Source organism: Phacochoerus africanus, chromosome 11 (genome assembly GCF_016906955.1).
Source record: "Phacochoerus africanus isolate WHEZ1 chromosome 11, ROS_Pafr_v1, whole genome shotgun sequence".
In the NCBI taxonomy this organism is placed as follows: Eukaryota; Metazoa; Chordata; class Mammalia; order Artiodactyla; family Suidae; genus Phacochoerus; species Phacochoerus africanus.
Genome location: NC_062554.1, coordinates 126,553,968 through 126,566,374, shown reverse-complemented (window position 1 = coordinate 126,566,374; position 12,407 = coordinate 126,553,968). Strand labels below are relative to the sequence as shown.

Genomic DNA, 12,407 nt, shown 5'->3' with positions numbered 1-12,407 from the left:
TCTTTCTTCCATGAACATCTAAGTCTCCAGTTTTCTCTGGTTCTCTTCCCATTTACTGCCAGTGGATTCTTTCAAATTTGATTTCTTTCTTCAGACAAAACCTCATTCTCAGCTGATGACACTGCTTTCTACTCCACTGAGAAAATCAAAGCCAGATGCCTGCAATTCTTCCCTATCATTCTGTATATAAATGAAACCTTTCTTCCTGTTTTCCCATCTCTGCAGAAAAACGTCAACTCTTCCACCCAAAGCTAATCTCTTTACCTGTCACGGTCCTACTCCTTCCCCACCCAATACTCTTTACCCTGTAAGCTTCTCCTCTCTCCTATATACTCAATCTTTTTCAGCAAATACAAATCTCTTTCATATTTAAAGAATTATTTCCACATCCTTTTCTTTTAACTCCCCCAACAACTATAACCTGTCTTTTGTTTTGATCATGCTATTGAAGAACCATTGTTCAGATCTTTAATCACATCTATGTATTGCCAACAGCAATGGACACAACTTAATTTGTATCTTAACACAGACTCTGTTAACCACTCCCTCTCTCTTCCTTGGCTTTCAGTACACCCATGTCTCCTACACCTCATCCTGTCTTTCTGAGTCCTTCTTCTCAGTCCCATTCTTCTTCTCATCTTCCTTTGCTCACCTTTATTTTTTTATTTTGCCTTTTTCTTTCTTTCTTTTTTTTTTTTTAAGGGCTGTGGTGCAGCATATGAAGTTCCCAGGCTAGGGGCTGAATCGGAGCTACAGCTGCCGGCCTATGCCACAGCCACAGTAATGTGCAATCCAAGCCACGTCTGTGACCTACATCACAGCTCACAGCAACGTCAGATCCTTAACCCACTGAGTGAGGCCAGGGATTGAACCTGCATCCTCATGTTTAGTAATTGGACTCCTTTTCGCTGCTGCACCACAATGGGACCTCCCTCGCGTTTTAATTGCCGGTGTTATTTGCCTTAGGATTTTTTCTTGTTTATAGGTCTTCTCATATCGTGTGCTTTTGGTGGACCTCATACAAATCTGTGCCTTCGACAAACATGTTATATCACTGAGGACCATCAAAGATTTTTTTGATGAAATATGGACCTATATTCTTAGTGCTCTTTAGAATCTCCACTTGGAAAATGTATAGGTAATTCAAATGCAAAATACCTAAAACGGAACTCATCTTTTTTTTTTTTTTTTTCCATAACTATCCAATTAACTTTGTGCCTGTACTGACATCATTTGGTCATATCGGAGATTAGCCTGAATTTCCCCATCATCAATATTCACTCAGTCCCTATCTGAACACCTAAAGGTCTACACTGAAATGCACATATGGGAGACAAGACTATAGAGGAAAAGTCAGAGCCATGAAGGGCTTTGGGAGCTAAGCTGGGTGGTTTAACCTGAACCCTGAAATCTATGGAGAATCATCAAAGGATTTTAGTCAAGGTCTGCTTCAGCCATACCAAGCTACTTGCAGTTCCTGGGACAGCGGCATTCCTTTTCCTGGGACGGCTTTGTACATGCTGACACCTGTGGCTTTGTACATGCCGACACCTATGTTTGGAATTCTCTTCTTTTTCACCCAACATCTACCCAAAGAACTCATCTTTTCCAAGAGGCTTCTCTGGGCTATTCTTTACCCTTCAGTCTGGGCTACCTGCTTCTCCTCTCTGTTTCCATCAAATTCTGTATATACCACTAACATATAATTTATTAGTAGTATCCATTTTCTGATCTTTTTTGGGGGACCATGTACGGCATGTGGAAATTCCTGGGCTAGGGATCAAACCTGAGCCATAGCAGTGACCCAAGCTGCTGCAATGACAATGCCAGATCCTTAACCTGCTCCACCACAAGGGAAATCCCTAATTTTATAATCTCTTTTTTTAAACAAGGGGCCATACCTGCAGCATATGCAGGTTCCCAGGCTAGGGGTCGAGCTGCAGCCACTGTAGAAGCAACGCCGAGTAGTTATGTTGTGAGCCACACGGGAAGTCCAATTTTATAATCTTTGATTAAATTCTATATATTTTCAAATAGTCTATGAGCTTCTTGAGGATCAAGACTATTCTCAGCAGCAATCATAGTGGCTGGTATTATAGTAGGCACACAATATATAGAGAAGCTGAGGCATGTGACTGTTAAATGATATGCATGATGATTTAACATATAAGTAACCCTCAGAATCCAGTCTTTCTATGTTTGGTGATGGGAGAAGGCTGAGTGCATTAGGTACTAGGGACACAGTTTCCTTTAGGCAGAGTGTAGCACAATAGAGTATACCAACAGGATGAGGAAGAACAAAGGAGAAAAAAAAGTAACTACTAGGATAAGGACACGTAGGGCATTCAAAGTCAAGGCTTTGAGCGAACCCTAAAAGGCTACTGAGGATCCTTATCTGGGACACTCTACGACAACAGACAGGTATCACCTGAGCATGGGAACCTGCAGAGAGCCAGCAGCTGTGTTCTTCAAGGGTTCCAGTCCTAAACTCCTGGTGGTACAAAGATCCTTGGGGTCCAAATATAAACCAGGGAAGGTCGGTAACATGTTTGCCCCAGGAGCTTGGCAGGAAAGGTCACTGCCTTTCAGACTCTGATGATTTCTTTTCCCTCAGGGAAAGACACAGCTGAGCGTTTCAATCCACAAACTCCAGGAGATACAACCTGAGCCAATTTACAGAGTGTCTGAATCGAAATACCTGTCTCTTGACTCATAACTAGCTACTAACTACCCCAGCAAAAGCTGAGCAAAGAAGGCTGATGAACGAACTCTGTGCCCACCTCTACAATGTTGAGTAACTAGTGATCTGATGTTGTTTGGTTTTTGTCTACCTAGCAAGGACTCTTTTACTTGATTCTTTTTTCTCAAAATGAATTTGTGGAACTTAAGCAAGATTTACCTGTAACCGTTCTCCATTTTTAAGCCAAGTAATTACAGGTGGAGGCACTGCATCCGATTTGCATTCCAGGGTCACTTGCCTATTCCGTAACACAGTGAAATCCTGGGACTCATCAGTTCCAGCGATATTAGGGGGTACTGGGGGTGAGAACAAATACACCAAAGACTTTTAACAAGATGTAAAATAATCTGGAACATCTTAGGTGCTTAGTAAATGTTGTTTCTGCTGTATAATAAGCACAAACTTAAAACATTACTCGCTCAATTTATAGTGCAATGATCACAAGTAGTAAATTTTTTTTACCTCGCTTGGTATTTTCACATACATTAAGTAATGAAAATCTTCTAATGGCCACATGAATGATAGGATAAGTAATATAACCACATTTTATCACCACTGAACAGGGAAAGAAACTAAGGCACAAAAGAAGGGATTCCTTGTCCAGGTCCACACTTGGTACTAATTTTCTCTGAACATCATATTTTAAAACTACTAAATTAGGGTCTGTCCAACATAATATACAGAAATGCATACATTTTTCTTTATATGCAGAAAGGGGGAGGGGCAAAATAGGGTATGGGATTAAGAGGTACAAACTACTGTATATAAAATAAGAAGCTACAAGGATATAGTGTATGGCAATGGGAAAAGAGTCAATATAGTATAACTTTAGATGGAGTATAATTTATAAAAATACTGAATCAGTGTGCTGTATACCTGAAACTAATATTGTAAATCAGATGTTCTATAATTAAAAAACGTATCTTTTTAATGTGACTCATATACACAATGTACATGTCAATTAATGGCAGGTCTAATTTCTGTGTAGGACTAGTGGGGGCAAGGGAACCCTCCTACATTATACCAGTCCTAAGGTTTGCACTGTCTAGTCCTTTAGGCCATGAGGAGCTAAAGATCTTCTGTCATGTTTTTTAAATGTCTCTCTCCATGAAGAGTAATTGCTGTTTCTGTGTCAAAACCGTGTTGGCCACGGTCTAATTAGCCCACCTTTTCTAGGAGACATTTGGCCTTAAGTGTGCACACACACACGCACACATGTGCAGGCACACATGGACACATGCATACATAATCAAACAAGTGTACCGTGTACTGACAGCAATTTACGAAAGCAATATAGTTAAAGGACTAGGCCCACAGGTATGTACAAAGATATCTGTGACAGTGTGGCTTATATGGGTGAAAATGTAGAAAGGGCCTAAATATCCAGAAATAAGAAATGTATTAGATAAATAAGGACATATTCCTAAAATGAGACATCTTGCAATCACTAAAAAGTAATGTTATAAAAATATATTTTTGACATGAAAGTATGTCCATACCATCAAGTGAGAAAAAAATTAAATAATATACGCTGCATGATCACATTTCTGTGACAGTATTTTTATGTGAAAGGTCTTTGTGTGTTCAGATTATGAATGATTTTTATTTTCCCTTTTATCCTAATTTATATCCTATTATTTAAAAATTATTGAATATAAATTATTTGTGCAGGAATAAAACAAGTAACTCAAAAATCCATTAAACTATTCCCCAAAAGCCCTTGATCAAATATAAAATCAGATTTGCAAAATATGCATTTCCTAATAAGCATATCTTTACTATGTGCTATATAGCTGCCCTATGTTCTAAACATTATGGCTTCTAATTAGGTATTAGTGTATAACGGACTGCATTCTGCCAACTTTACCATGAACTCTCACTAAATATTCTTTATCATCATCTCCTGCAGGACTGGAGGCCAGACAGGTATATCTTCCTGTATCTTCCACCTATAAAATTTGAATAAGTCAATTACATGATGTTAACGTGCTGGTTTTGTTCATAAGACTATCCATTAGAATAAGTCTCACACAAAGCACACTAAGATAGCATAATAATTAAAATTTAATCAACTGTTTTAATATGTGTCCAATTAGCATTCTGACACTGAGCATGGCTTGGCATCTCTGTTACATGTAAATCTATATATTTGCCATGGATTTAACAGGGTTTCAATATTTGACCTTAGAATGTTTGCATTGTTAGGTACATTAATGATTTCAGAAAGGCAGATATATATAGGACCCAGCACCATACATGACAGACTAGATACGACTCAGTATTTATTGGAGAAGTTAGTATTTTTGTATTTACATTGTAGACAGAGAAGTTCTATTGGAATTTTCCTGAAGAAAATATAATACATTAACCAACTAAACAACCAACCAAACAAGTAAATAAAATATCAGGTAATTTATTTTTTATTTTTTTACTTTTTTATTTTAGGGCTGCACTCGCAGCATATGGAGGTTCCCAGGCTACAAGTCCAACTGGAGCTACAGCTGCCAGCCTACACCAGTGCTCACGGCAATGCCGGGTCCTTAACCCACCGAGCAAGGCCCAGGATCAAACCTGCAACCTCACGGTTGATGGGAACTCCTCAAGTAATTTAAATAAAACACATTAATACCACTTTTTTTTTTCTTTTAAGGGCTGCACCTGTGGCATATGGACATTCCCAGGATAGGGGTCGAATTGGAGCTGCAACTGAATTGGATGACAATTCAGATCCTACAGCAACATAGGATCTGAGCTGCGTCTGTGACTTATGCCACAGCTCACGACAATGCTGGAACCTGGACCTACTGAACAAGGCCAGTGATTGAATTCACCTCCTCATGGGTACCAGTTGGACTCCTTTCCACTGTGCCACAACGGAAACTCCCAATTAATACCACATTTTCAATATACCTTTAATATGCATGGTGAAACAAAAGAGATATAATATGTAGTTTGGCTGTAAGCAGGACAGGCTGACTGCAAAATCTATAATGTTCTGACTAAAGCCAGGAACATTTCTTTAATAATTCCCATGCATAGCTTCTATTAGAAGTGTCAGTCTTCAGGAACATTTGACACTATGTAGACACAGTCTGTGCTTATGTATGTATAAGGTATACCCTGGAAAACAGCTGATCTTACTATTGTCAAAATATGTATTTTGGAAAAGCAGAAAAATTCCGTTTTATTCTATGAACTGAATAGTCCTAGAATATTGGGAATTTAAAAATTTTTACATTCAAAACTGACTTCATAGGTCTTGAAAAAAAATTTTTTTTTTTTAGTCTTTTTAGGGCCACACCCATGGCATGTGGTGGTTCCCAGGCTAGGGGTGGCATCTGAGCTGTAGCATCTGAGCTGTAACTTCTGGCCTATGCCACCACAGCAATGTCAGATCTGAGCCATGTCTGCAACCTACATCGCAGCTCATGGCAACACCAGATCCTTAACCCACTGAGGGAGGCCAGGGCTCGAACCTGCGTCCTCATGGATACTAGTCAGATTCATTTCCACTGAGCCATGATGGAACTCCTATGAAAAAATTTTGATGGGCTGCAAAAACTCCTTTGAAAAAAATTAAGAGTAGTATGTTAAGATTAGTAACCTAGAAGAAAAACCTGTATGAACCCTGAACTTACCTGAGCACTAGATATTCGAAAAACCTCTCCTCCTCCAAGCGTTTGCACCTGATCCATCTGTGGAAGGGGCCGTCCATCTTTCATCCAGGTAATTTTAGGAGCAGGGATTCCAGAAGCAATGCAGGTAAATTCAAGTGGATTATTAACAATTACTGTTAGCTCCATAGGTTCTTCGGACCCATTGATATGAGGTGGTTCTATGAAAAAGGAATTCAAAACAACGTAAACTTGCTGTTGGATAACATACGACAGATTAAAAAAACTTTAAAATTCAAATCAAATATATATTCACATCATATAAATTTATTAGAACAAAGTAACAAAATGATAATTCCTAGATGCTATTATCATTTGTCACTGGCACTACTATAAAAGGGATGGGTCATGCCGGTAATAGATCAAGAAGTACATGGCAAACCATTGACGGTAATCATAGCTCAGCATTTGGGACTCAGATTCTTAGGGCAGTCTTACTTAACTGTGAAAATTTGAAGACAATAAAAACCCATTTTGTACTATGTCTTCAAGAGAGCCACTTAAACATAGTACTGTTTTGTACCTCTTACGTATCTATTGTTACTCAAAAGCAATGGGCAAATGCTATGGAATTCTGCTATGATCTTTTCCCTGCAGAATTTTTTTTTTTTTTTTGGTCTTTTGTCGTTTTAGGGGCCGCACCCCGTGGCATATGGAGGTTCCCAGGCTAGGGGTTAAATCGGAGCTGTTGCTGCTGGCCTACGCCAGAGCCACAACTGCGACCCATACCACAGCTCACTGCAACCTGGATCCTTAACCCAATGAGTGAGGCCAGGGATCGAACCCGCAACCTCATGATTCCTAGTCGGATTCGTTTCCGCTGCACCACAATGGGAACTCCTCCCTGCAGAACTTTAATAGGAAACAATGACCAAGCAGAAGAAAAAAAGCAGTTACATTTGGAGTCTATTTCTGCATAAAACACATTTGTTATGTCTGGGCAGAAATAATTTCCTTTTGTGTTATTTATACTCCTAAATTACCTTTCTCAGAGGACGTTAAAGAATCTAAACACTTGGAGGAAACATTACAGTTTCTTTGTCCAAATATTCTTAAGTTTAGGAATCACTTTAAAACAGATTTCCTTACAATGATCATTCACATTTTTTATGAGTATTCCCAGCTATTTCACAAGGCAGCCAAAATAGCTATTGGACAGCTCCAAAGATTAGTTTTGTGTGTGTGTGTGTGTGTGTGTGTGTGTTATATCAGGCACATAGTTTAGAACAGAGGTTCACAATACATCTGGAACAAAATAGCATGAAATTTTTTCTTTTTCTTTTTTTTCTTTTTGGGGCTGTACTTGTGGCACATGAAAGTTTCTAGGCTAGGCATCGCATTGGAGCTGCAGCAGACGGCCTGTGCCACAACCATAGCAACTTGGGATTCGAGCCACATCTGTGACCTACACCACAGCTCACAGCAATGCCAGATCCTTAATCTTCTGAGGAGAGTCAGGAATCAAACCCACATGCTCATGGATACCAGTCAGGTTTGTAACCCGTTGTGCCACAGCGGGAACTCTCCAACATCCTGAATTTGAATCCTGGCTCCAACAATTATTATTAGGTTAGAGGTTATAGTAAGTACAGCGCTATTATTTAACTAATAGAATTATGAGGATTCAGTGAGATAATCTATAAATTATACATTTCCTTTGGTTTTCTGAATCTGTTTTATTCAATAATGAAAGGTTTTAACAAAGCTATTACTACTACTAAGTCAACTAGATCTCTTGATGTTATTATTAAAATTTGCCTCCTAAAAATTTGTCCGTATGGTCATTTTCCTAGACGGAAAATGATAATATATTAAATCTGTGCTCCTTTACACACTATAATCTAGAAGTCAGAGTCACTAAATTATTGACCCACATGATCACTTTTTCACTTTCATCTACCTTATGTATTATTGTCAAAATAACATTTTTTTTTTTTTTGCATACTGTGGCATATGGGAGTTCCAAGGCTAGGGGTCTAATTGGAGCTGCAGCTGCCAGCCTACACTACAGCCAAAGCAACACCAGATCTGAGCCGTGTCTGCAACCTACACCACAGCTCACAGCAATGCTGGATTCTTAACCCACTAAGCGAGGCTAGGGATCCAACCCACATCCTCATGGATACTAGCTGGGTTCGTTACTGCTGAGCCACAATGAGAACTCCAAAATACCTTTTCTTAAGTGCATTACAGATCGATCTAAGACTTCTTGCTTAAAAGAGGTCAGTGTCTCCAAGTTGTTTACTGAATTAAATTAAAAACTCCTCACCATGGTTTCCAAGGCATCCACAATGCAGCTTCCATCTATTTTGATAACATTATCTAATTTAACATAATTTTATGTAAACTCAACTTTAATTAGACTGCTTCTCTCCCTCAACAAGTCCAGTCCTTTCTTGTTCTATGACTTTATTAATGCTATTCCTTCTACTGGAGCATCCCCAATAGCCCCATCCCCTAACTGAGTATGCTCAGGTCGTATCAAGGTCACTTTAATATAATTAAGTTCATTTGTAAAAACCGTAAATCCCTTCTTCATTCTCTTAACAAGCTATAAAATTTCTATCCCTTTTAATTTCCATAGCATATTGCTGTATTACTCAAAAGCATTTATCTGATTCTGTTTGACAATTGTCGATTCTGTAGTTCTCTCACTTTTTCATAATTTACTGTGTGTTAGTCACTGTGGATACAAAGATTAATGAAACATGGCCTTAATTCTCAAAAGCTTATAGAAGTAGATTTAAAATAACAACAGCAACAACAGAGACAGTGACACATTCCCAGTGGTTTGAACCCCAGTCATGAGCTCTTTTATGTGTAAAAAGACTGCAAACTCTGCGTCTTGTCCATGTGTGTGTACTTTGGGCAGAATAGGAACGGTCTGTACTCTGATGACTCCAAAACGTCTATTTCTAGCCTAGATCTCTCTTCTGGGCTCCAGATCCACAGATCCAATTACCAGATAAAAATCTTCAGTGGGTTGTTTGAAAACAACCTCAAACTCAACATGTAGTCAACATGTTACCTCATTCCCCAACACCTGGTCCTTTTCTAGCATTTCCTGCATGTACGTGATGAACTTACAAATTGTTCCATCACATCAGCCAGAACCTGGGAGTCATCCTTGCTATCTTCTTCTCATCACTCTTGTATGTCCAAATCCACAACCAATTCTTAATACTTTTACTTGCAGTTATTTCTATAATATACCTTTTCCTCTCACCTCCACCATTAATCTGAGCTACAATACTATTTACTTGGGCCAATATCTCCTCATTACGGGATATAGGTGCCTACCCAGTGTTGTTTACTTGTTTCTTTCATATTAACAGACCCCAACTTTTTTAGGGCTGTCAATATGCTAAAAACTACATTCCACAGCCTCCTTAATAGACAGTTGATGGAGTGGCGTGTGAAGATTCTGACCAATGGGATGTAAGGGGAGGGAGTTTTGTAGGGATTCTAAGAAAATCCTGAATGGGGAAATTGTTTGCCCTTCCTATTTCTCTGGCTCTCCTGTCACCTCTAGGGATGCTGGGAGTGAGCATACAATCAATGCATAAGCACAGACTGACCATGATGTGAAGGCCTAGAGAACTTTAAAGATCTGAACTGCTGGACCAACGCAACTACTGCCCACCTCCAGACAGCTCATGCAGCGAGAAAAACACGAGTTCTTTGTTTAAGCGGCCATGTTTAGACACTGTTATTCACTGCCAAACACAGCTCCTAATAATATGCTGTCATTCAGAAGCCATTCCAAGAAGCTCTCCACTTTGCAGTCAGAGTGGTCTTTTCTTTCTTTCTTTTTCTTTTCCTTTGCTTGCCTTTTTTTTTTGGCCAAGAAACTCCCATGGCATATGGAATTCCCGGAACAGGGATCAAATCCGAGCAGGAGTTGAAACCTACTCCACAGCTGTGACAACGCTGGATCCTTAACCCACTGCGCTGAGCCAGCTGCTGCAGAGACACTGCTGATCCCTTTGCGCCACAGCAGGAACTCCAGAGTGGTCTTTTCAAACTGCAACTCTACTCATGGCATTGCACTTATTAGAATTTTTAATAGTTTCCCGTTGTGCTAAGACAAAACCCCAAATTCTTAATGTGGTCAAAATCCTTTCATAGCCTGAACCCTGTCAACCCCCTCCCCTTAGCCTTATTTTTCATGATTTCCTCCCCTGTTTTTAATATTTTTGCCACAGTGGACTTTTCAGAACCACTAATACACCATGACACCTCCCTCCAGCTGGGTAGAATTAAGTTGAAAATAGCAGTTTCCCCCAACTGGACATTTATATTCACATTCCTAGTATAGCACAAATCTGAGTCAACCGTTTTTCAGGTTTTAACGGAATTCGCTTTCAACAGATGCTGAAATGCTACATCTGCTCATCTTTCTGTTGAGCCAGTTTTCAAATCTGTTTTAGGAAAACATCCTTATGAACCCTGCAGGTGGGAAGGCTTTCTTTGTACGTGACTCTAACAACATCATTGTTGTTTTCAACCTCCAGAAAGGCAACGGGCTGTAATTCCGCTCCTGTTATTGAATTCCCCGACAAGTGTTCCTTCTCTCTTTGCCGACTGCCACATGCTACGCTAGGCTCCTGTGTTTCCAGGTCTCTGTTAGTATAACTGACTCTTCAATCCATTATCCACTCTTGTAACTGAGCAGGACCCTATGGTGCCTTCCCAAAATAGACCCTCTCGCATGTCCTCTGCCTGACTTTTGGTCTATAGAAAAACGACAGTCAAAGAATCAATTTAATCAGAGAAGTGAGAGAATACAGAGAAAAAGGAAAACAGTCAAGCAAGACAAAATCACAATAGTTTGTTTAGCCATTGGACAAAGTCAATGACCTTTGGTTCTTCCTCAAGGACTACAGATAATATTCTAAGCCATAGTCCTTGGAGCTGTTTTGCAGGCATGGAAACCCATCCCCCCGTGGAAGAAGTTAACCGTATGCTGCCCACAAGCATGGAGACCCCAGACCAGTTGGAACCAGAAGGTTGAGGATGCTTATTTCTCGTGACCTCACCACCAACGAATCAGGAAGAGGTCTACAAGCTGATCACGCCCTGCTCCTTGAACATTACGACTCCTCACTACCCCCTCCATGGGAGGCACAGTCGTTAAGGCACTAGCCTGCTGTGTCCTCTCTTTGCTTGTCAATTAAAGCTACTTTTTCTGTTTCTTCCAACTCTTTCTCTGCATTTCTGTTTGGCATCGACGTCTAGAGGCAGCTGCTATTTCGGCAACACTTTGTCCTCGGAGGGATTTGGGGGGAGTGAAATGTTGACTCTAACATATTCCTGCCTAAGCTTCTTCTACTGCTTTCTTAAGTAGGGCCAAACTCTCTGAGGCTCTTCACAGTATGGCTTCTGCCCAGGTATATTTCTAGCCTCATCTCCTTCTGCTTTTCCTATCACACTCAGTTTCAGTGAGTAGAGATGAGACGGACAACTCAAGCTCTACCACTTCTCGGCAAAAGATGTGGGCATCTCTTCACGCATCTCTACAGTCCTACTCTTTAAGGATTAGCTTTGTTCTTGAGGGGATCTTCTTTGAACCTCCCCACACCACACCATGTTATTTTAACCATCTAGCCTCTTCATAGTCAAAAGTGATTGTTCAATAACTGTGTTCCCCTCCAATCTAGGAACTTGAGGTCGGAGACCACATCTGATTCAATGATGTATTTAAGCAGCTCTCATACCATATGCCACATAGCAGCTGCTCAATATTTATTTGGTACATGATGACTAGAAACATGCCTGACACATAATATATAGTCAATAATCAAGAATTAATATGCGAATAACAAACACACAAGATGACATTTATGGCATTCCCTAGTATTCCTCATATTTCTGGGAATTAATCCAGAATAATGTGTTATTCTACCCTTCCTCACAAACACACACTTTCTTCTCCCTGTGGTCTCTAAATATTCTCTGGAATAGTGTCTCCACTACCACCTTTCATTCTGTGG

The 12,407-nt window shown here is 39.9% G+C and overlaps 1 protein-coding gene across 3 annotated transcripts in view; it reads right to left on the bottom strand.

Moving 5' to 3' along the window:
* The window catches only part of HMCN1 (hemicentin 1), a 497,854-nt gene that overhangs the window by 92,846 nt on the left and 392,601 nt on the right, over positions 1–12,407 (bottom strand). For all 3 annotated transcript variants that reach the window (XM_047753862.1, XM_047753863.1, XM_047753864.1), the window contains 3 exons: positions 6,379–6,575; positions 4,608–4,689; positions 2,900–3,036 (listed from right to left, as the gene is read on the bottom strand). In XM_047753862.1, coding sequence (XP_047609818.1) covers positions 2,900–3,036; positions 4,608–4,689; positions 6,379–6,575 — 416 coding nt within the window. The remainder of the gene's footprint in view (positions 1–2,899; positions 3,037–4,607; positions 4,690–6,378; positions 6,576–12,407) is intronic.